The sequence below is a fragment of the Arachis hypogaea genome, chromosome 15 (genome assembly GCF_003086295.3).
Source record: "Arachis hypogaea cultivar Tifrunner chromosome 15, arahy.Tifrunner.gnm2.J5K5, whole genome shotgun sequence".
NCBI lineage: Eukaryota > Viridiplantae > Streptophyta > Magnoliopsida > Fabales > Fabaceae > Arachis > Arachis hypogaea.
Genome location: NC_092050.1, coordinates 21,223,003 through 21,248,159, shown reverse-complemented (window position 1 = coordinate 21,248,159; position 25,157 = coordinate 21,223,003). Strand labels below are relative to the sequence as shown.

The window sequence follows — 25,157 nt, the reverse complement described above, 5'->3', positions numbered from 1 at the left end:
TCAAAGGAAGAAAAAGGAAACCTAACATACAGTTCAGAGAAACACGGAGTATACATATAAAAATACCCCCAATCACCCCTACGTTCACAAACTCTATCGTCACTAGAACAAGGGAGAAGCTCGACACCAACATTAAAGCCATCCTTCACCAACTTCATCGCACGAAGCTCCTGGAGAAAATCAAAACTACCATACGAGGAAGCACGAGTTTTAACGTCGTCATGGACCCAATGATAAAGGTCATCCCTTTTTACCTCTACAACTTTCTGCTTCTCCTTCAACTTTTCTTTATCCATTACAGACCATAATTACGAAAAGATGGAGAAAGAATAGAGGATAAAGGGAATGGAAAATCTAACCTTTTGAAGACATTTTCTTTCAAAATCAGAGGGAAAAAGAGTGACTTTTCGAAGAATCACCAAAGACCAATAACACAAACAGCTTATTACAACCCACTAACAAAGTGGGAATGCAAAACCAAAAACCGCAGAGAAACCAAGGGTCAAAACCGGTTCAGTTACAAACATTAAGTGAAGTAATGGCAGCACGTTTTCCTAAAATAATGGGAAAACGCCCTCCTTATGCCAGTCGTTTCGTTTAAACATTTTTTTCAAAAACAAAGGCTAGTGCTTCACGCCCAAAACGCACGCAACGTTGAGCTTGGGGGCTGGCACGACTAGCCGAGATATAGGTCATCCTAAAAGCTCAACTTGCTAAAAACCAAATACCCAAGCAAGTCAAGCTTGGGGGCTATGTACCGTACCTTACAGCTCGGAACTGCCACCCTATATCTCGGCCACGTCAGTCACAAGCAGCAGATGATCACAACGTGTTAACAACCCCAAGAATCTCGGTTAAAACCGAAATCCACTCTAACAAACCATCAATTAGAATCAACCTACAACTCTATAAAAAAAGCGGCTACCAAATGAATAGGAAAATCACGGCAACACTTGAATACTCTCGTACACATTTCCTACGCTTATACTCTGTTTTGTAACTGCTCTCCACTAACTTGATCGTTGGAGTCCTTTTTGCAGGTTCTCCACCCGGTTCGTGCTCAAGCTTGGCGTTTCTCCGCTGTAGAACAAAAGTCTCTTTCATTGACCAACGGAAGCCGACGTATAGCACGGAGCCGCGCATCCTTGCACGAACAATACTAATAATTAATTTTAATGACTAATTTTAATGTATATTTAATATTGTTGATTAAAAAATATAAATTAATTTAGGATGTTTCACGTATTATTATTATTATTATTATTATTATTGTTATTATTATTATTATATGCTACTAAAATTTTGTTAGGTTAGGAGGCACTTGTCCCCATACCTTAGTGCGTAAATCCGTCCGTGTGTATATATATATTGAGAAAATGATAATAGTATTCTTATTTTTAATAATATTATTTTTTATATGATTTTTTGTATTATATTTTATATAAATTAAAAAAGAATATTATCCTAAAAGTGATATTATCATCTCTATATTTTCTTGGATACATATACAGGTATATCTTTTATATTTAATATTTGATGATCTCAAATTAGATTCTTTATTCATTTACTTTTGGAAAATAGTATCTAAGAAGATTGGTAAGCCTAGAACCGGAAAGAATAATTGTTGAGGTAAAATTGTTCCTATGTACGAATTATACCAAAAAGGAAGATTGTGGGAGTGATTTAGCGTGATTACGTGCAATTTTTGGAGATACTGATAATAAAAATAATAATGGGAAACCAGACGAAAACGAAATCCAAAAATAACTGAAGTAATCTGCTACTGATAATAAGTATATTTTCTTCAAAAAAGAACAAGCGAATATGAAATATAAATAAAAATAAAAATAACAGTTAAGAATTAGTTGTTGCAAGATAAAACGTCCCCACCATAATATTGCAGAGAAAATTGAGGGAGGAAGCAAAAACAGAAAGAAAAATAGAATAAATCAAAATATGCAAGGATACAGGCTGTCACATCCAGTTTTCCAGTTTTCCTACTCAACAAAGAAGCCTTCACTCTGTCAGCCATCAACTAAATTAAAAATAAAAAAGAAAAAGGCGTTGGCATATATACTCAGTCTTCTCCTATTCCTTCCCTCCATAAACTCATCAAGTCTCATCTCAACATGGATCCGTGCCACTACGTGCGGCTCCTCGTTGGAAACTTGGCCGTGAAATCACCGGCGTCATCCAAGCCCTCCTTCTCCGGCAAGGTGCACCCTTCCACTTCGTCGTGCTTCTGCGAGATCAAGCTCAGGGGAGCAGGTTCACAGCGATCCCACGCGGCCACAGTTCCTATAACCTCAGACACGCACCCTACTCCGCACTCCATGGCCGCATGCTTCGACTTCACCAAACCCCAAATTGAGAAGCTCCTGAGTTCCAAGAAGCCCACCACCATCACCATCTCCCTCTACAAGGGCCGCGCAGCCACTTCCTTCTCCTTCTTCTCCTCACCCAAACTCCTCGGCAAAATCTCAGTTCCCATCGATTTCACCATGCTAGACTCAAAACCCGTCACGTTCCACACCGGCTGGGTTAACCTCGCCAAAGCAGACGACAAATCCTCCTCCGCCCAGTCACTGCACCTAACAGTCCGGGCTGAGCCCGACCCCAGGTTTGTGTTCCGGTTCGACGGCGAACCGGAGTGCAGCCCGCAGGTTTTTCAAGTAAAAGGCGATGTGAAGCAACCGGTTTTCAGTTGCAAGTTCAGCTTTCGGGACAAGAATCAGGGACAGTTCCAATCTTCTTCGGCTAATGCGAATCACATGGCGGAGCGGAAGGGATGGTCCATCACAGTCCACGATTTGTCGGGTTCGCCAGTCGCCGCGGCCTCCATGGTCACGCCCTTCGTTCCCTCACCCGGGTCGCACCGGGTCAGCCGATCCAACCCAGGAGCATGGCTCATAATCCGACCCGACGGGGACGGCACCTGGAAGCCTTGGGGTCGTCTGGAGGCCTGGCGGGAACCCAACAGCTCCAACGCCGTAGGGTACCGATTCGAGGTGCTTCCGGCTACCGCCGATCCCGTGACCCTGGCCGCCGCTACTATCAGCTCCCAGCATGGCGGAAAGTTCACCATCGACGTTGCTACCGGCGTGACCCCTGTGAGCACTCCACATGGGAGCTGGGATTTGGGGTCCGGGTCTCGACCCGGATCGGGATCGGGTGTGGATTTCGGGTTGGACCCGATGTTGATGTATAAGGGGTTTGTGATGTCGGCGAGGGTGGACGGTGAGGGGAAGTGCAGCAAGCCGGAGGTGGAGGTTGGGGTGAAGCATGTGACTTGCACGGAGGATGCTGCGGCTTTTGTTGCTCTTGCGGCGGCGATGGACTTGAGCATGGACGCTTGCAAATTGTTTTCTCAGAAGCTCCGAAAGGAGTTGAGGCAGTAGAACTAAAAACATAGTGTGTGTATTTTTTGTCGTATTCTGAGTGCCGTTTCTGTCAGTTCAGCTAACACTACTCTAATATTCTTGGCGCTGGATCAAATTCAGCACTAACCCTCCTTTTGTTTTTTTACGGTTTTCGATGAGAACTATGTACAGTTGGGAGATTGGAAGTATCAGTTTAGTATTATTTTTGTTATTCTTTTACTTCTTGGTGAAGTTTTGGATTCGTATTTTGCTTACAGATTAGGTCTCGTAAAGCTTCTGTTTTTCAATTAATTGGTTCTGGCACAAGTAGAATTTTTAATTCATGTCTCGTGCGTTGTAACGGAATGCGAGATTGAGCCTGAGAATCCTATGTGCTGTCTCAAGTACATGTATCTTCTGTCACGCTTAGGTTTGCACGATTTCATTGCTACCATTACTGGACATGTATATAATAACTTAATCAGGTTTCCTGGAACCCGCACATTACTTTCGCTCCAACATATACGTTAATTAACATATGATGTCTATGTATTCTACCTTAATAAGTTTTTTTTTTTTTTTAAGAAGTACCTTGTAATTTTTATAGTATCCCCATTTTTTTTTTATTTTAAGAATTTCATCCCTATATCCCCCTCTTTCATTTACACTCCAAAATTCTGCGTGAATGAAATTGTTCTTGACTTCAAAATAAAAGAGGCACAAAATAAATAAATGAATAAAGAACAGTGGAAAAGGAATAATAGGATACAGCATTTGCTGTGAAATTCTCTTCAAAATTATGCGTGGCCATTGGCCAGGAGCAAACGGCTTAGAAGAGCCTGGGGCTTATTTCAGTGGATTTTCCTCAAGTTAACATTCTTTCAATTTAACCATAGTTGTTTGTAAGATTGAAGAAATTTCAACTAAGAGACGACGGTGATAGGATTGTGAGGATTCAAGTATAGAAGCAATGACCAAACACGTAACGTAGTCCAATTTAGACAATTTTGAAAAGCACACGACACAACGCCCAAAATGAATCGTAAGAAATTGGCTAGTCACCAATTTGGTTCACGTTGTGCTGTATCCTTGCTGTCCATTCTCTTGAAACACATTTTTCCTTTCTTAGCACAAAGTATGTAACTTTTATCCGACTCTAGTATGAAGACAAGGATTGTATAGCATGAGACATTCGACTAATCTACCAAAGAATTAAAGACTTTGATATGAATATCCACCAAACTACCTTAGTACGTTTTTCAAACACACTTACAAGGGGATCAAGTGGAAGGGTTTAGCTAACTACACAAGGTCAAAAAGAAAAACTTTATCACTTACAAAACATGACCATGTTACGAGTTTATTCTGTTGCACTTTTGTCACTATTATCTATTCCATTTCTAATACCGGCCAACTTATCCGGATCAGTCATCACATCCTTGATAACATGAAAATCAGTAGCATTATGATCATCTGAACTAGTAGTTCCCTTCCCAGTGAATGACCCTGATGATTCTCCACTTTCACCTGTCTGAGTGTCATCCTTCAATTTCTCATTGTCATTGTCGTTGACATCTGTGTTCTTCATGTTCAAATTTGAATTACTCCGTGTGTTGCTTGTTTCACTGTTATCCTTGTTCACAGTTTTGTTTAATGCTACAAATCCTGTTACCTTTTGAAATTCACCAGCAGCTGCATCGACCTCTCCATTTTCTGTTTTGATAGGGTCTGTTGCCTTAGAATCAGGAAGGTTTTCTTCAGATCCTCTATTGCCTCCCTGCTCTGTTCCTTCTCCTGTGACTGTTACGTTCACTGTATTATTTTGAGCATGGTCTGATTCGGAAAATATCCCCGTGTTATTCTGTTTAGATGAAGTGTCAGCTCCAGTTCCTGTCATGTTATTGCTGGCTGCACTGGTTGCTAGTGCTACTGTCAAATTACTGCTTGTCTCCGAGTTATTGTGAGAATGTGTTCTGTTGGTATTATTTAGATATGAACTATCCGCTGGGATGGGCAAAGTCTTGTTTACAGTTTCTTTACCAGAAGTTGTGTTAGAAGTCTCCCCCGTCATCAGTTGAGCTCCTGTGACCTTAATATCCAAATCAGTTTGATTCCCGCTACTTTCTTCTGCAAATGTAGTCTCAGTTTCAGTGCTACTTGAATGAGTATCATGAGTCACAGCACTGGAGGCATCATCGCCCTTGTAATGCTCCTCCCGGGCCTCATGAGTGTTGTGGTTTTCAACTGAACCCTCCTCCTTTTCTTTATCCTCACTCTCCTCTTCTTTATCTTTCTCTTCATCAATGAGCTCGTCATGATTAATATCCCTCCCTGAATTCTCTTGATTCTTTTCATCTATCTCATCATCTCCTACCTCTTGTCTGTCTTCCATCTCCTCACCTTTGTTTTCATCTTCGACTTGTTCTTCCTCTTGTCCCCTCACTCCGTGCTGGCTCTCTTCTTTTCCTTCTTGTAATTCTTCTTGTTCATGGAGTTCATGCTTGTTTTCATCCTCTTCCTCCACGATATTCTCATCTTCCACTTCTTCCTCATGCTTTTCATTTTGATTTATTTCAACCTTTTGTGCATTAAGGTCTTTTCTACCAAGTTTTGGAATCTGATGTGCAGTATTGTCATCAAATTCCTTCTTCTTATCATGTGAGTGCTTAATCTGATAGATCAACCAGAAGCAAACACAAAGCAACAGAATAATCTGCAGAACATGCTTCACCTTGATGCCTTTGGACCTCTGGTTCCGACTTGGCGACCGCCTTATCATGCTTAACTTACTTACAACGCCCAAGTTCTTACTTTCTCCAAATAGCCTGGAACCGAATAAGCAATGATCAGAGTCCTAATGGAGTTGGATGATAATTTCTATGCATTTTGAGTGATAAATTACAATGTCAACCAATACAACTGTAGAAAATGAACAAATCATGGTGGACGGCTGTCATTATGCATAGTTATTCACCATGATTTGACGTCATGCTTAGAAATCCATCTCTGTAAAGTCCGAAAGGAATCCCCTTCCTACAAAGTTATATCGAAGCAGCTAACAATATTTGTCCTTGCACAAATGGCAACACCATCATATAACATACATAAGGAGAAGAGGGGAAATGATAATATCACGCAAAAAGCAATCTATGTTACCAGAAAATTTCTACAAATGCGGGCATCATAATGGTTTAATTTAAGGGATTCTCCAAATCGAATATATTTATTGACCGAGGAAAGGAAACAGGGAGCAGCAGAATGGAACATTTTTTTTAAAAAAGGAAATACAGAGTGAGAAGAAAGAGAACTGAGGAGGGGTTAGAAAGCTGAAAACAATTTCACGCGAAAAAAAAAAAAAAAAAAGAGAGCACACACAAAACCCTAAAAGAAACCCCAGTAGAGGAAGAAAAAAAGGCAAGTAGGAAATTGATAGAGAAGTATGGAACTTTGAATGGGGAAAGAAGGCCAAGCATTGGTCCACAAATGAAGAGGAAAGGAATTCACCTGAGTGAGGGAGGGGAAGGCAAGTAGGGAAGCACGCAACGAGTTGAGAGCTGAGAGCCTGAGACTTTTTTTTAGCACCAAAAGTAGTCAGCTCGTCTTTGAGAATGCCACTTTGACCTCACTCCTCTCTCCGCTCTGCTTCTGCCAATGCTACATTCTGCAATTGGCTAACACTTAATTCAAATAATTATTTATTATTGTTTTACTTTTACATCACATAACTAACCTAACCATTTTCTTTATAGCTTAAAGTAGTTCCTTACTTCCTTACTAGGCTTAGGATTTGATGGCCACATAACGTAACGTTTAGATCATTAAATGGTTTCATAATGAAATATATTTTTTAAATTTTTTTAATAATGACTAAATAATTTTTTTTTAATTTTAATTATAAATTAATTTTATATATTTTATTTAATTATAAAAATTATTTTTTATTTTATAAATTATTATTTTATTATTCAGTTACTATATTTATGAACAATCAAAAACAAAAACAAGAACAAATTAGATTTTGCTATTCCAATCGATTATAAGTTTATATTTGATCCGTAACGTTTGTCCAGGGCTGTGAAATCGTGTTTCCTTGAAAATCAATCGATTGGATTACAGTTTATCACAAAACAATCGATTGGAAATTGCAAGGTAGCATGGTTTTCGCATAAATCAATCGATTTGTCATATTATCCAATCAATTAAACGATGAATTAAATGTGGATTTTTTTATAATTCAATCGATTGTTTATACTCTCCAATCGATTGAATGCTTCGAAACAACCTGAGATCTCACAATTCAATCGATTGCTTTTGTTGCTCAATCGATCGAATTCACCAAAACAGCATAAAATAGGGTAAAAAACATCTATGGAACTTGCCACACCTTGTCCGCAGATAACAGCATAAAGAAAGTATAATAAAGTAGGGTATGGGACCCAGAAGGAGAGGCTGGGCAAGGATTTCATCAAGCCCTTCGATGCTTGCTGCCTCTGCTTGAAGCCCTTCATTGACCCCATGAGCTGCCACAAAGGTCATGTCTTTTGTAAAGAGTGCATTCTCGAGTGCTTGTTGGCTCAGAAGAAAGACATTCAATGGTCTCCATTTTCAATCACTTTCTTTTTCAATTTTCTTTTTTTTTTTCACTTTTTATTCTGACTGAAAATAAGTTTCTGATTTGTTGGATTCTTATTCAAGTGGTGGGGCTGGATCTTTCTTAAACCCATGCTTGTGATGCAATGCTGTTTTGTGTTTTGATTAAGGGTAATTGTCTTTGAATTTGGCAAATCCATATTGTTTTGGTGAATTCAATCCACTGAGTAACAAAAGCAATCGATTGAATTGTGAGACCTCAGATTATTTTGAAGCAGTATAAACAATCGATTGAATTATAAAAAATTCACATTTAATTCATCGTTCAATCAATTAGGTAATATGACCAATCGATTGATTTATGCGAAAACTATGCTACCTTGCAATTTCCAATCGATTGTTTTGTGATAAACTGTAATCCAATCGATTGATTTTCAAGAAAACACAATTTCGACGAACGTTTGATTGTTCATAAACATAGTAGATGAATGATAAAATAATAATTTATAAAATAAAAAATAGTTTTTATAATTAAATAAAATATATGGGATTAATTTGTAATTAAAATTAAAAAAAAGACTATTTAGCAGTTATTAAAAAAATTTAAAAAACATGTTTTGTTATGGGACCATTTAATGATCCAAACATTTTGGGACCATTGAATCCTAAGCCTCCTTAACTTTTTGTTTCTCCATTATAATTAAGAAATTAACTTTAACATAAAAATACAAAATGTTATTCACCATTTTTTATTTTTGATATTGGAGTAACAATATTATTTTTTTTAAAATATAAACTGATGAAGTATTATTTTTAAATGTGGAATCGAGAAGTAAAAATCGGATCATCCGATTTGTAAAAAATACAGAAATCAGACCATCCAATTTATGAGAGATATAGAAATCGGACTGAGAGATTTTTGTTAAAAAATTTAAAAATTTGAAGTACAGAAATCAAACCCCCCAATTTATATATCTGTCACATTTTTTAAAAACACCAAAAGTTATAATATTAAAATTTATCAATATTTTTACTTCCATAAAAAAAAGTCATTTTTCAGAAAAATTAAATTAAAAAATTATGCATGTAACCGTAATAAAAATACACATTTTCCTTTATTTTAATGTTAATATCAAAAGTTCATAAAATGTTCAATCTTTCATTAATATCTCTCTCATAAGAAGAATATAAATGAATGAATGGTTGGTTATTGCGAAATGACAAAAATCTTGGTTATTGCTAGAAAAAAAAATCGATTCTCTTAAATTTTTTTAATTAAAAATATAAAATATGATTTTTAATTTTTTAATATCTTTTAAATTTATATTTTTTAATTTTATCTATTGATCCGTACATGAATAACTCGAATGTGTAATGCTACATTTTGGAATTGAATTTTAAATTCAAATACTTCGTCCTATTAAAATAACTGACTCCGAGCATTTTCAAAGTGCCAATACATATTTCGGATATGACATGTACATAACGGTCCATTGTGCAACAATAAATACAGGGCAAATAGGATTATAGATTCATTCATTTTCACTTACTCTTAAAAAAGAACTCTAATTGTATTTATAAAGATCGATTACTAACTTGAGCGTTAGAATCCTTTTTGCAGGTTCAACGCACAAGTCCGGCCTTTGAAGAGCTGCAGTTCACCTGAAGGTCTTGGAGAAGGAGCCTTTCGAGTGTTAACGAGCTATACTTCAGAAGGTAGTTTTTGATAGGAACATTTGGCGCCTATGGACCTATTTTTCAAAATGTGTTCCCACATTTTACTACCTTTTTCCACTCTTCTTTCTTTTTCTTTTTGCAAGGTTTCTTGAATCATGACGGACAATGCTATAGCTCCACAAGCACGTCCAACTTAAGTGGAGTTTTTGGCTATGAACGCTGCTTTGTAGGTCGAGGTTCAAAAAATGGCCGAACCCCTAGCAGCTAAACTAAATAACGATAAGGAGAATGGGGAACGCAAGAATCTTAATGATGAAAACACAAAGATGGGAGGAACACTTCACAAGACAGAAAGGTGGAGAACGAATCCGTTTTTCAAAGAAATAATGAACTTCCAAATGCCCAATTTACACTTTCAACAACATTGAAGCCTTATGAGGGGATTGGCGATCCCAAAGTGCATGTCACCACATTCGAGTCCATAATGTTACTAAATGGTGCCTCTGACCCTATCTTGTGTCGATCCTTTCCAACCTTTTTGAATAGAGCTGCTTTATTTTGGTTTTCAAATTTGCCTGCAAGTTCCATTGCTAGTTTTGATGAGTTTGCCGATCTATTTGTAAACAACTTCGCAGCATCCAAAATCTATGTACGAGACTCAGATTATCTTAGCACAATTACTCAAGGACAACACAAAAGTCTGAAAGACTACATGACGAGGTTTGCAAAGGCAGCGATGGAAATTTCCGATCTAAATCCCGAGGTTCATTTACATGCCTTGAAAAGCGGGCTTCGCCTTGGAAAGTTTCACAAGGCCATTGTAGTAACAAAACCAAAGACGCTAGCAAAATTCAGGGATAAAGCGATTGGACAAATTGAAATTGAAGAACTACGGGAAGCTCGAAGATTGGAAAAACTATTACCTCGCAGAGACGATGACAAGCAAGGTCGAACAAACAACCTTTGAGACAACAAAAAGCCGTTTAAGTTGACACCGAAGTTTGACTCATACACACAGTTCAATGCAAGGAGGGAAGATATAATCAAAGAGATCCTACATGCCAAAATCATCAAAACCCCCAGTAGGGCTGGGACCTATCAAGACCGAAAATATGTCGACAAAAGCAAACACTGCGCATTTCACCAGATGTTCAGACATACAATTGACGAATGTGTAGTAGCAAAAGACCTCCTAGAGCGATTGGCATGACAAGGGCTACTGGATAAATATATCAACGGCAAAATCCAAAAGGATGCGACAACCTCTCCTACAATGGCAGAACAACCAAATTCAACTTCAGTAGCAAAAGATAATGCAAGATGGACTACTTCAAACCCACCTCCCCTGACTCGAAAGATCATTAATTACATCTCAGGAGGGTTCACCTGCAGACGAATTTTTAGCTCTACTAGGAAAAGAAACTACAGGACCATGCTAACCCTCGAAGGAGAGGGATCAAGGCTACATCAGCCGACATGCTCCACCCCGAGTATCACTTTCCAAGCATCTGACTTCAAATCCCAAACCCCAAATCTCGATGACCTAGTGGTGATATTAGTGACCATAAGAGACACAAAAGTTAGAAAAGTCCTCATGGACCCTGGGAGCAGCGCCGATGTATTGTTCTTATCAACATTTCAGAAGATGCAGCTGAACAAGAATACTTTGCAACCTTCATCCGAAGAGCTAGTTGGCTTCTCCGGAGAAAGGGTTCTAGTAACAGGTTATGTATGGTTAAGGACGACTTTAGGATACCATCCCCACTCAAAACCTTAGATATTCAATATCTAGTGGTTGATTGCGTAAGCCCCCTACAACATCATATTGGGGCGACCATCATTGAATTCTTTTGGAGCTATTATTTCTACGATTCATTTGTGTGTTAAGTTTCATATGCAGGATGACATCATCGCAACAATACATTCCGATCATAAAGGAGGCAAGATAATGCTATAACATTGGGCTAAAAGTCCGACCATCGACCTCAGAATCAATCCCGCAGATCAACTCGGTGTACAATGCTGATGATATACCTCTACTAGCCGAGCTTGACCCTCGATGTGATAAAGAAGCATGACCAACACCAACAGATGACCTCCGCAAGATAAATCTTACTACCAATGAATCACAATGCACTAACATTGGCTATGCTTTCAATGTAGAAGAAACATCTAAGCTTGTAGCCCTACTGCAAGCAAACGCGGATTTATTTGCATGGACACCAGCAGATATGCTTGGAATCAACCTAAATGTTATGTGCCATAAGCTTGCTTTGGACCCCAAAGCTCGTCCAATCCGTCAGAAAAAACATAATCTCGGACAAGAACGAAAAGAAGCAGCGATCAAAGAAACCCAGAAAATATTGAGTGCAGGTTTCATAAAGGAGATCCAGTTTACGTCATGGTTGGCAAATGTGGTCATGGTAAAGAAGACCTCTGGCAAGTGGCATTTGTGCATTGACTTCACAGATCTAAACAAGGCTTGCCTAAAGGATTTATATCCCCTGCCGAATATTGACAAATTGGAAGATAGTACATTGAGTTTTAGAGTTTTAAACTTTATGGACGCTTATTCAAGTTATAATCAGATACAAATGCATATTGAAGATTAGGATAAAACCGCATTTATAACTGATCATGGCAATTTTTGTTACAAAGTAATGCCTTTTGGTCTTAAGAATGCAGGAGCAACATACCAGAGGTTGATGGACAAGATTTTCTGAAATCAAATCAGTCGAAACATGGATGTGTATGTTGATAACATGGTTGTCAAATCAGAAACTAAAAGTAGACACCGCTCCGACCTCGAGGAAATTTTCCAACAGCTCAGGAGATACAATATGAGATTGATTCCTGAGAAGTTTGCATTTGGAGTTCAAGGAGGCAAATTCCTTGGTTTCATGTTAACCCATCAGGGGATCGAGGCAAACCCAGAGAAGTGCCGATCTATAATAGAAATGAAATCTCCACGCACAATCAAAGACGTGCAACAATTGACTGGATGTAACACCCTAACTTTTAGCACCTCATGATCGTACTAAAAGTCCGAGCGCTACTTACCTCTATTCCTTTAATTATATACTATGTTTATTTAATATTGAGCCTTCGCGAGTACGAACCGAAATTTTAGTTAAGAAAATAAAAAGTTTTTACTTTTAATCCAAAAATTTTATTTCATTATTCTCAAATACAAGTCATATCCCCTCTAAAAACTAAAAACACTAAACAACGAGGGAAAAATAAAATCTAACAACTCAACTTGTGAAGATAATCTTCTATGCTCCTGTAGCTCTGCACTGAACCTTCACACTTGTAACTGAGAGATATGGAGATAGGGGGTAAGAATTGGAGAGTTCTTAGTATGGTCAGGGTAGTTAGTTAAGTTTGTTTTGTTATGTTCTAAGTAAATAACAACAGTCAACAAAGTATAATCTAACTCAGTAATTACAGAACATAGAATCCAATCATAAGCACACACAATCATAGAAAACACAATCACAAACAAATATACGCAAACAAGGATGATGCATGACTAGTCCTATCGCAGGCCATGAGCTCATGTGTCGGTTGCCTACTTGCTTCCGACATTACCTGGGCACGAGTCCCATGTATGGCTTTCCAGATACATACAGAGTGCATATAAGTCTTACGTGACTTTTAAATATATTGTAATATGCTTACATATGGAAAACAGTTCTCAGTGTGTGGGCGTCTCCACTATACATTTGGCACTAAGGCTCAAACAAGGTTGCATCTGCTCTCCTGTGATAGACAGTCTTTTAAAGCTTTTTCTTTATCTTTGTCCTCTGCTCTCCTGTGGCAGATATCCCTTTAGTTAATACATTCTTTTCTTTTCTGTGCTCTTCTCTCCTGTGACAGAGATTCGTTAGGTTCTTTTAATCTTTGTTCTCTGCTCTCCTGTGGCAGAGATTCTTTAATATTTTTCTTTCCTTTTCTTTTCTTTCTTCTTCTTTTCTTTTCTATCATTCCATAATATAATTTATCTTCACATTATTCCCTCGCCTTTCCCTAAGTGTCTTATAAAAAAGAATTATAAAGTACTTTAAATGAGTCTGCGTTCTCTAAAACTTTTAAGATCGCTCTGTTTGCTCTTCTATGACTTATAATAATATTAATAATATCTTTAGTAGATAATATTCTTAATAAGATAATAATAATAATAATAATATAAATAAGATATTTTAAATAATATATATATATATATATATATATATATATATATATATATATATATCTTTTCTTAAAATTTAGTTTATAAAACTTTATTTTAAACTTTTATTAATTACTTTTTAAACCACGAATTTTTAATATTCTATTTTTAACCTTAATATTTTATAAAATTATATTTGAACCCTCACTTATTTTCATATTTATAAAAATAACCCTAAACTTTTATAAAATATCCATTTTACCTCCCGTACTCTATTTATTACCCAAAATACCTAAAAACTTATATAATTACAAATTATACCTCGATTTTTATATACAAATACAATGTTACCCTTCAAAAATAAAGTTTAAATATTAATCTTCCTCTTATACCAAAACCGAAACCCTTAGCCCCTTCTTTTCAAAATATTATTTTTATTTTAATCCGTTTTCGAGTCTTTGGGTTACCGATTTTTCTCAACTTTTAATTTAATCTTTCAACCACCAAATCTCATTAATTTCCTCAAAATACCACATCACAACAGTCTCAAAAATATTAAAACAACTACAGCTAAGCTGTTCCTCATAGCCAAACTAACAAATCACAAGAAACAACAATAATTCAACATAAACTCATTCAAATTCAAACAATAATCAACAAAATCAATATTCACTAATCAAATTCACATTTAATTATTATAAAGTTACTAAACCCTACCTCCGTACAAAATTAAAATACTCGAAGCTCTAGAGAAGCCTTCTGACCGAGCTACCGAAAGAAAAAACGTCAGAAATCGTCTGTGTCTCCTAAAACTCTAATTGGCCGAACTCGAGAGGAAGAGGAGCTATGTCACCGTCAATTTCTACCGGACAAAAGTAACGCCAACGTGTATATATATATATATTGAAGCATAAGCCACGTTTGGCTTTAATGAAGGATGATTATATGATTATATACACTTAATGAATGAAACTAATGAGGTGTTATGGTTGTATATATGCATTTATGCATAAAAGCCATGTTCTCAAATCCATTTTTCTTGTTCCCTTTAATGATTTCGGTTAGTTAAATGGAACAAGTATTATAATAACAATAACAATAACAATAACAATAACAATAATAATAATAATAATAATAATAATAATAATAATAATAATAAATTTTGTTTATTAAAATAATTTTTAATAAATAATTCAAACTAATAAAATAAATTATAATTAAATTAAACTTTAATAATAATAAAATTCTATTTAATTATTTTTGTTAACAAAAATAATTTTTTTAAAAAACAAAATCTTAATATAATATAATAACTTATAAATAAATAATTATTTAATTTTCAAAAATTCGGGGTGCTATAATGGACACCTTGTAACTCTCTCACAATTTTTGTCAGCGGCGACAGCAAAGTCATATCACTTCTTTTCTAGCCTACAAAAGAACAAGAGTTTCACATGGACAGATGATTGCGAACAAGCATTTTCCAACTTTAAAAATATTCTCACCTCTCCACCTATATTGTACAAACCCGAATACAGTAAACCACTCTATTTATATCTCTTTATTTATGCTAATACTATTAGTTCTGTCTTTGTCACAGAAACGAGTATGGAGTAACACCTAGTATATTTCGTCAGCAAGATGTTGCAAAATACAAAAACTCGATACCCAATCATCGAGAAGATGGCATTCACCCTGATAATCACATCAAGAAGGCTCCGCCATTATTTTCGAAGTCATGAGATCATAGTTCGGATAAATCAACCACTGCACCAGATATTAACGCGACCAGATTTGGTGGGCCAATTAATTAAATGGTCGATAGAACTTTCTGAATATGACATCTCATATCAACCAAGAGGATCATTGAAATCACATATTTTAGCGGACTTCATCATTGAATTTACAATAGCCGATGACACCTTTTCCATCTTAAAAATGTACATTGATGGAGCTTCCAATGAGGATGGTTGTGGAGCTGGAATCATCCTCAAAGACAAGACCGGTGTATATGCCAAGCAGTCGATAAGTTTTTTGTTCACAGCAAGCAATAACTAGTCCGAGTACGAGGCTTTAATAGCCGGCCTACGATTAGAAAGAGAAATGAACATCCAACATCTCAAAGTCTATTGTGACTCATTATTGGTTGTCCAATAGGTAAATAGCAATTTTCAGGTACGGGATCCCCCTTTTGGAGCAATACCTAAACATTGCAAAAAATTTAATACAGAATTTCCAATATTTTGAAATTACACACGTACCTAGGGAAGATAATAATAGAGCAAACATTCTATCTAAGTTAGCTACTTCTCGAATCGTTGATACAACTCCAGTATTCTCACAACTAACCTTTGTGGAACCAAGTATTTACGGCATAAATGTTTTTGCTCTATCACAGATAACAGATTGGAGAACACCCTATGCGGAATATTTGAAAACAGGCAATATACCTACATCTAAAAGAAACCCAAAAATTTTCAAAAAATGAGCAAGCTACTTTACCCTAATAGGCGATGACCAATACAAAATAGGATTATCTCGACCACTCTTGAAGTACCTGGGGACCGAAGAGGCTAGCCTTGCAATGTCAGAAATACACGAGGGAATTTGTGGCACACGCATAGGAGGATGCCACCTAGCTGCAAAGCTGCTAAGAGTAGGATACTTCTGGCGTTCACTCCAAAAAGACTGCATGGATAAAGTCCAACACTATGATAATTGCCAAAAATGTGCACCACCAATACACACACCAGCCAAACTATTACACACATATGATATCGGATGGCCTTTCCATAGGTGGGGGATTAAAATCCTCAGACCTTTCTCGGTCTCTTGAGGCCAGGTAAAATTTTTTACTAGTTGCGATAGATTATTTTACAAAATGGATCGAAGCGCAACCACTTGCTAAAATAACTTCGGACAAGGTAAAATCTTTCATATGGAAGTTTCTTATATGTAGATATGGCTTACCAAATGATATCGTAACTAACAATGATAGACAGTTTACTGATAGAAAGATAGAATCTTTTTAACAAAATCTTAACATTAAACACCATTTTTCCTCCGTCGAGCACCCTCAGACTAATGGGCTTGTCGAGGTTGCTAACAAAGTCATTTTGTAGGCCTTGCGAAAAAAAAAAACTAGCCGATGTCAAAGAATAATGGGGCGATCTAATTCTCAAAATCCTATGGAGATATAACCCCACACCACATTCGACAACAAAAGAAACACCATTCAGGCTAGTTTATGGTGCAGATTCAATGATTCCAATGGAAATCTCACTAGGATCATTAAGGACCGAGCTTTCAAACGTCAACATCAATGATGAAAATAGGCGAGCCGAGCTCGACACATTAGATGAGGAGCGTGAATCAGCAAGTCTTCGATAGCAAGCAATGCAAATTGACATACAGTAGAAATACAACAAAAGAGTGCGGCCGCAAACATTACAACAAGGAAACCTCATCCTACGAAAGGTAGAAGATGTTCAAAAACCTCCAGGCCAGGGAAAGCTCCCCACCATGTGGGAGGGCCCTTCAGAGTATCAAAGGTACATGGACAAGTAACATATTCTTTACAAATCTTAGAAGGGACCGAGCTTCTAAACATGGAATATATCGTCATTATGTTCTTATTACATGTAATTATGTATGCAACACAAAGCTGAGCGATACTCTTTTTCCTACCACCGAGATTTTATCCCATGTAGGATTTTACTCGGGGAGGTTTTAATGAGGCCGCCCACTTCGTATAGGAGGATATTCTCCAAAGCATTTAAAATACTATTTCATATTACCTACAAAAGTCTTTCTAACCAACAAAACACAAAATTGGAATTTCAAAATACGCGACTGAAGCGTTATATCATTTCGTCAAAAGGAAATAACCTTTTTCCAAAATAAACAAAAGTATTGGTGTTTATACACCATATAATCCACCCAACTACATAGAACAAAGAGTTCAAGCAAGCAACAACATAATTCAAAATAGATAGCCCTAAAGTCAGGGGTTTTTCTCAATAGTCTCTGCATTATCATCTTTTGCTTCACAAACAGCTTCATCATCTACAAGCTTGTCACTAACCACTATCTTGGTAACATCAAGATCCCCAATGTCAAATTTAGGAGCAAATGCCATCACCCTGTTGACAGCACAATCAAACCCTGTTGCGAACATCTCCAGCATCTCATTCTCAAGCTCATGCACCCTAGATGTCAACCTGCCTTTCTCATTGTCAGCATCCTTGATCTGACCTTGCAAAGCTCGGATATGATCATGTAGCTTCAACATCTCTCCCTCCATACCCTTCATTTTCGACGTCACATTAATAACGACTTCATCTCTTTCCTTTAAAGATTTCTGCAACTCCAACACCTTACTCGCGTCTTTCTTTTCCTCAACTCCGAGCAATTCCGTAGTTCGACCTATACAAAGCATCTTGGCACCAATAACCTGAAACATAGCCAAAGATTTCATTTACAACACAATACTAACTAAACTAAGTTGTTTAAACTTCTTTCTTACCTGCATATACTGTCCAACCGCCTCTTTTCCAACCTCTTTCAGCATTCTCACATCGACTGGGTGTTGGCGACTTTGTCGGCCAACTCAGGAAATGGAAATTATTCACTCCAAAGGGACTGAGCATTCACACCCCTAGAAAAACCATGAAGTTGCAACCGCTTCCCCAATTTATTTTCTTCCCACAAATCCAAATCAGCAGCAGAAAGAACATCAATGGACTTCTCTGAATCTGGTTTCTTCCTTTTCAATGGATGAGCACATGACTGTGCAGGGTTCACCCCCACGTCCTTCCCGACACCTACAGTAGAAACTTCATTGTCATTCTTCTTTTTATGGTCCAAAAAAAATCTCATTCATGTCGACGATAAGCTCGGAAATTTCCCATCTGTAACAAACAAGCAACATAAGTTTGAGAAACAGGTCTTCCACAAAACATAATTCCTACCCTATGTCAAAAGATTACCTATATACGTTTTCAAAGCTTCTTTATCATTTTCAACCTTTAACATATCAGAAATAGACAACAACTTTTTTGATGAAAAGCATTCTATTAGGAACTCCAGAACCAAACTGTCCTCTTCATCTCTTCTTAGAGCATCTAAAATTTGCATAAGCTCGGGACACCAATAAAGCAGAAACTTTTCCACTAACTCATCATCTAAGTAAAACAGATATTCAGTCTCAAACGACCGTACTTTTACAAATATTTCTTTGAAACTTTTAAAAGAAGATTTGTATAAAACAAAGAAGGATCGTCCCGGGTAGCTACTAAGATTTGCCCAAAGACCTCTATGCAGCCCTTTTGATTGAAACAACGAGAAAAAAGATGTTTAGAAAGGGAGGAGTTTCCAGGAACTCCATCAGACATTCATAGGCTCAAAGGAAAGCCTACGAATTGGGGTGTAGCTGTGAAGGAGCACAATTTAGTTGTGTTAACACCTTGCATTCAAAGTCAGTAAAAAAAAACTTCACATTTAACTCAGACAAAATGCAAACATAAAAATAAGCCTATTCATCCCTCTTCTCACATACCCTCTCCTCACCACCACAAGGAAGAAATTCTACACCCACTGGCATACCAATCCTAACACAGTTACTAGCAACAAGTTCAGAAATTTTTTCCATGTTGTGATAAAGAAGCACGAAATTTAACATCCGCATGTACCCACACATAAATGTCACCTTATACTTCTATTATTTTGTCTTTTATTTTGTCTCTAGCCATGTTAAGAAAGTGGAAAGAGAAGACAAGAAAGGAAACAGAGACAAAGATGGCAGGAAACAAGAAAAAAACAATACTAACCTCTTAAAGTAATTTTCTTCACTGGGTAATTTTTGTGCAAATAACACAGAAACGGTTCCTAATGTGTGAATAGGAAGAGGTAATAAAAATCTAAATATCCACTAACACACAATCTAAATCACTCTTTATCTCTAGCTATTTGATCAAGTGTAACTGTTCACCTACTTTCAAATATTGAACAGACAAAATTCTCTCGAGATAACTACGACGTAGTAATTATTGCATTAAACGCATTGAGAAATGGTGCGCACCCTTCATATCCCTTAAAACACGTGCTTTAAACCCAAGCTTGCCAAAACGACTATGCGTTGAGCTTGGGGGCTACTAGGACAAGCTTATAAAGTCTCGAGGAATAGCGTTAAGAAACTAAGCTCAACTTGCTCCCAACAAAACAACTGAAAGTCAAGTTTGGGGGCTGTGATCTGTACCCGAATAACTCAGATACATAATGCTACACCTCGGAACTGAATTTTAAATTCAAATACTTTGCCTTATTAAAATAATCGACTCCGAGCACTTCCAGAGTGCCGACATATATCTCGAGCATGACATGTACATAATGGTTGCCATTGTGCAACAATAAATACAGGGCAAATAGGACTATAGATTCATTCATTTTCACTCACTCTTAAGAAAGAACTCTAAGTGTATTTATAAAGATCAATTACTGATTTGAGCGTCGGAGTTCTTTTTGCAGGTCCAACACACGGGGTCTGGCCATTGAAGAGCATGCAGTTCACCTGAAGGTCTTGGAGAAGGAGCCTTTCGGGTGTTAACGAGCTACACTTCGGAAGATAGTTCCTGACAGGAACATCTATAAAATATATGATAAAAAGTTATACTTTATTCTCTTAAGTGACAAAAAAAAAATTTAGAGCATCCAATCTCGCTAGAGAGTGAGATAGAACTGGAATAATAGTGTAATGCCATATCCGTCGTTGTCTTCCACCACTTCTCATTAATCTTTTATACTAATTCTCCATTTTCCGAGTAGGCGGTTTGGAGCAAGAAATTAAATGAACTAATTTTTCACTAATCTTCGGAAGGCTTGTCCATTTTGCCTAATTCCCCACAAATGGACTCTTCTTTTAATGTCCTAGGATTTAGTAGATAAAGTATATATATTTTTTAAATTTATCAAAAATTTTAAGAATATTTTTTAGTTTTATTTTATTTCAGTTTTGTCCTAAAATTTTTTAATTTATATCAAATATATTTTTTACAGATAAATTTTTAAAAAATTTAGAACTAATTAAATAATAATGCATGATAATGATATCTAATTTAATTGTGTTTAAGATTATTTTTGTGAAATTATTGATGAATTGGTTCTAAATTTTTAAAATAATTAATCGCTAAAAATATATTTGATGCAAATTAAAAATTTTTGGAACAAAATTAAAACAAAATAAATTTTAAGGATAATTTTAAAATTTTTAGCTTATTTTAAAATAAAAAAATATATTTTATCCCATTTAGTATTACTGCTACTTTTCTCAATTACAAACCATACTTTGATATTTTCAAGCCTATTTCTACTATAAAAAATAGGCTCCAAAACCCGAACTACAACAATATTTGTTCTGGAATATTTTTATAAGCCCAATACTAAAAATCGGGTTCAAGAGTGTATAAGAAGTTCTAAGGAACTAATTTGATGATTAAGTATTCTCTCGGATTCTAAAGAATATGTTATAAATAGGATAATAACTCCTCATTCATAACTCATTCTAATGCCTAATAACTTAATTTTAAGATGTTAATTATTATATTGTAACCATCATGCTACTATTAAAGGAGAATGTTACAACATTAACTATATATAGGCCTAAAAACATCATATGAAGAGAGATTATAATAAGACATCGAGCATCATATAACGAGAGTGGCTCATGAAAAAAGCAACCCACATAAGAGAAGCATGTAACATCATAACCTCATAAAATATATGCATTATTCCAAATCTGTGCAGTCATATATGATCTCTATCTTATTTTTTTTGTGACCCATGCTAACTTGAGCATCGTAGTCCTTGCAGGAATATCCCTATCATTAGGAATGACAAACTTAGGACATTGCGGGATAGCGACAACATTGTATCTCCAACCTACTCTCTATAATTTTGTTCAAATAACTCCTAAACTCAAAAGAGTAAACATACTTCTCAACAATATCAATATAAGATTAAATAAAGAGAAGACGACCCACAAAACATCCAAATAGTACAATAGTACTTCTTCCATTGGGTATAACAATGCATAGAGAATATACCAAACAAAAAAATGCATAGAAAAAACTATACAGCAAAGTCTAATAAACAAGAAAGGATGTTACCAAAAAAGAAAATAATTTTAATATACAAATAAATTGCAATAGCCTGACCAAAAGAAAAAACTGCAATAGTAAATTTGGCAGTGTCTACTGTCTAGCAAAAATATGATCGTAGAAAACTTCCTTGCAATATGACACTAATCTATTAACTATTTTTTGTTTAATTTCTCTTTTCTTTTTTTTAAGGGTGTTTGAAAACTCCTTAGAATTCAATTCTCATAGAAATTGAATTCAATTCCAGTGTTTGAAACAAAAATAATTAAATTAGTTTAGATGAAATTCAATTCAATTCCATTATTTTCTCTCAAAATCAGTTCCAACTCAAATAGGTCCGATTTAAAATTTCATTCTATTAAAATTTTACTTAAAACTTAAAATGTCTAAAATGTCCTTATAATTTTTTTTTTTGTGGAAAAGGAGGGTCAAAGACCTAACACACGAAAGGAAAAAACCAAACTAACACACTATCTAACACCTGTAAATCTCAATATGCCAATCTAAGAGAAGATTGTGACTAACATTGGGACGGGAGAATCAAAAGTATGGGACCAATAAGGAGAGAATGGCCTTTCTTTGCAAGAGTGTCCGCTATACTCTTACCTTCTCGAAGTATATGAGACCATTCCACATGCTGGATGCGACTTGAGAGAATACTAATGTCCTCAATGAGAGACTTGCAGGGGTGGCTAGAAGGACATCCCTCCTTCATAAAATTCATATCCATTCGAGAATCTGTTTCCACTATTAGGTGATTAAAATTTTTAGCAATTGTTACCTGGAGGCTCTTGAGAATCTCCCATATATAGTTTGCTTGCATTATAGAGCGACTATCCAAATTACTTGAGAACCCCACGATGCATCTACCTAAGTGATTTTTGAAAACTCTACCACAAGCAACGTTGTTATTGATGGAAAAAAAGGAACCATCAACCTTGACTGTGTGCTCCGGAGGAGGATTCTAGCTAATTAGATGCTCGGACGTCCAATTGAGATACCTCGTAGGCCGCTTCATGCTCATAACCTTTACAAACTCTGCACTGCAAACTTTAATCATTTCACCACTTCATTCGGGTCCATCATCTGCCCTTTAATTACCACATTGTTGCGCAGATACCAAAGGGTGGACACATCAGTTCCGAAGACGGTAGCCCAAGTGTTACTTTTGGAGATATTAATCCCTAGCCAACTTCTTATATCTTGGTTAAAAAAGTCGATTAAATCTTTTGGGATGTCAAGTATTTGCCACACAAGATACGCAAAAGTGCATTCGCGCAGAACATGAATTGCCATTTCTTGATTGTTGTTGCATCTTGGACAATTAAACACTTGTCATGTGACGCCTACATCTTTCAGCATTAGTTAGCAAAGCCTCATGCCTACTAGCCATAAGAAAGTTCTGATTCTTTTTGAATCATTCCAATTCCAGATTAATTTAAAGACCAATCAGGTGGATCATGGTCTTCAATAATAGTTTGATATGCTTATTTGAGATTGAAGGTTCCGTCCGAAGATGGAGCCCAGGCAATAGAGTCTACTTCCTTCCAAGATGAAGGTAGGGACATGGCCAGAATTCTCTAACCACTTGTTTTGGCAGCACCTCATCAAGCTTTTCCTCATCCTAAGAATCTGAAATTGAAAGAAAATCCATAAGTGATTCTTCCCTCTCATGGGGATTTATGACCTAATTAGTGTAAGCATAGAGTCTTCCCAAGTTAGGCACCCAGTTGTGCTCCCGAAATCTAATTTTAGAGCCATCACCAATACGCCAAATAGAATTTGTCTCCACTCGGTTCTAGGTACTGCAAATTTCTTTCCATATATTGGACATATTTTTTCTCCTAGTGACTGTTGGAATAATGTCATTGCCACAATTATATTTTGCTCTTAGGACTTTTGCCCATAAATTATCTTTCTTCTCTATCAAGCCCTAACCAAGTTTCATTATAAAGGGATGGTTTAAGTCTCTTGCATGTCTAATGCCAAGACCTCCTGAGATTTTGGGTTTTCTGGTTTTCTTCCAATTTAAAAGATGAACTTTTTTTGTATGTGATGTTTCTCCCCCAAAAAAAAAATTTCTGCATTTACGATCAATAATATTACTAGTAGTAGTAGGTAATAAGGCAGTTTGCATAGTATAACTAGGAAGAGAACAAATGATAGATTTCACCACTGTTGTTGGCCCTACTAGAGACAAGAATGAAGCTTTCCAACTATTGAATCTTACATTCATTTTGTTGATGATACCATTGAAAGTGTCCTTAGAGACTTTCGAGTGAATTAGAGGAACACCCAATTACTTCTCTAGATCATATGTTCTGGTGAATTGGATGAAACTATTGATGTTGTTTTTTATTGCATTAACCACATTATTGGAGAAAATTTTTTTCAGTTTTGTCATTGCTAACTTTTTGGCCAGAGTTAAGACAGAAGGCATCAAGGATCCTACTAATAACTTCTGCTTGTTCTATGTTTGCCTCCGCAAAGAAGATTAAATCATCCGCAAAGTAGAGATGAGATAATTCAGGGCCTCTTCTCTTAAGCTGAATAGGCTTTCAGAACTTGTGCTCACAAGCAGCTGTAATAAGTTGAGAAAGATGCTTCATGCATATAACAAAAATATAGGGAGAAAATAGGGTCCTTTGTCGAAATCCCCTAGAGGGGATGAATTTATCCAAGGCTTCATCATTCCACAACACCCTCATCCTTGCGGTACTAATACAGCTGCACACAAGCTCAATAAACCTCTAAGGTGTCCCTAGTGAAGCTCCATTTAAGTTTGTCGTAGACCTTTTCAAAATCAATCTTTATAGCCATCTAACCCTTAGGCCCTTTCTTATTCCTCATGAAGTGAATGACTTCTTCAGTAATGATAATGTTATCCAAGCTATGCCTTCTTGGAACAAAACTGCATTGAGTAGGAAACTGAAAACATTGTTGGAGTTCTCTGTTAAAAATGTCGCCGGAGTTTTTTGCCATCATCGGAATTCTCTTCCGATTGCCACATCAGCATTTTTCGTTCACTGTGACATCATTTTTTTACGGTTGAATGATTTTGTCAAATTTTAAAATCTCTCAGGAGTTATTTTATTAATAACAAAAGTCATGTACCATTTTATTAGCGCAAGAATCTTTTGAGTACCGATTTAATATTTACCTCAATTTAATAAATAAGTATATTTATTATTTAAATATAATATTATA

The 25,157-nt window shown here is 36.3% G+C and overlaps 4 protein-coding genes across 7 annotated transcripts; 3 read left to right on the top strand and 1 right to left on the bottom strand.

The window, feature by feature from the left end:
• Nucleotides 1–1,772: 1,772 nt before the first annotated feature.
• LOC112749924 (uncharacterized) lies at nucleotides 1,773–3,591 on the top strand. Its single transcript, XM_025798357.3, has one exon. The coding sequence runs from the start codon at nucleotides 2,130–2,132 to the stop codon at nucleotides 3,396–3,398; it is 1,269 nt and encodes a 422-aa protein (XP_025654142.1). The 5' UTR covers nucleotides 1,773–2,129; the 3' UTR covers nucleotides 3,399–3,591.
• Nucleotides 3,592–4,556: 965 nt separating this feature from the next.
• LOC112749923 (uncharacterized) lies at nucleotides 4,557–7,970 on the bottom strand. Of its 4 annotated transcripts, none has more exons than XM_072218834.1 (3): nucleotides 6,864–7,028; nucleotides 6,334–6,414; nucleotides 4,557–6,184 (listed from the first exon to the last, which is right to left on the bottom strand). In XM_072218834.1, the coding sequence occupies exon 3, from the start codon at nucleotides 6,136–6,138 to the stop codon at nucleotides 4,720–4,722; it is 1,419 nt and encodes a 472-aa protein (XP_072074935.1). In that variant the 5' UTR covers nucleotides 6,139–6,184; nucleotides 6,334–6,414; nucleotides 6,864–7,028; the 3' UTR covers nucleotides 4,557–4,719. The 4 variants fall into 4 exon arrangements, with proteins under 4 accessions (XP_072074935.1, XP_025654140.1, XP_025654141.1 ...); XM_025798355.3 differs by having other exon boundaries at nucleotides 6,334–6,429; nucleotides 6,864–7,024; XM_025798356.3 differs by having other exon boundaries at nucleotides 6,334–6,392; nucleotides 6,864–7,024.
• Nucleotides 7,971–10,110: 2,140 nt separating this feature from the next.
• On the top strand, nucleotides 10,111–10,593 carry LOC112748076 (uncharacterized). Its single transcript, XM_025796285.1, has one exon. The coding sequence runs from the start codon at nucleotides 10,111–10,113 to the stop codon at nucleotides 10,591–10,593; it is 483 nt and encodes a 160-aa protein (XP_025652070.1).
• A 306-nt stretch (nucleotides 10,594–10,899) lies between these two features.
• Nucleotides 10,900–11,583, top strand: LOC140179149 (uncharacterized). Its single transcript, XM_072217800.1, has 2 exons — nucleotides 10,900–11,355; nucleotides 11,527–11,583. Exons 1-2 carry the CDS (start codon nucleotides 10,900–10,902, stop codon nucleotides 11,581–11,583), a joined length of 513 nt encoding a protein of 170 aa, XP_072073901.1.
• The last annotated feature ends 13,574 nt before the right edge of the window (nucleotides 11,584–25,157 follow it).

Excerpts from the sequence above, each read along its gene's own strand:
- LOC112749923 (XM_025798354.2), bottom strand. The coding sequence starts at position 6,138 with ATGATAAGGCGGTCGCCAAGTCGGAACCAGAGGTCCAAAGGCATCAAG.
- LOC112748076 (XM_025796285.1), top strand. The coding sequence starts at position 10,111 with ATGTTACTAAATGGTGCCTCTGACCCTATCTTGTGTCGATCCTTTCCA.
- LOC112749924 (XM_025798357.3), top strand. The coding sequence starts at position 2,130 with ATGGATCCGTGCCACTACGTGCGGCTCCTCGTTGGAAACTTGGCCGTG.
- LOC140179149 (XM_072217800.1), top strand. The coding sequence starts at position 10,900 with ATGGCAGAACAACCAAATTCAACTTCAGTAGCAAAAGATAATGCAAGA. Across the intron at positions 11,356-11,526 it reads GGGTTCTAGTAACAGGTTAT|GATGACATCATCGCAACAAT; the intron begins GTATGGTTAAGG and ends TTTCATATGCAG.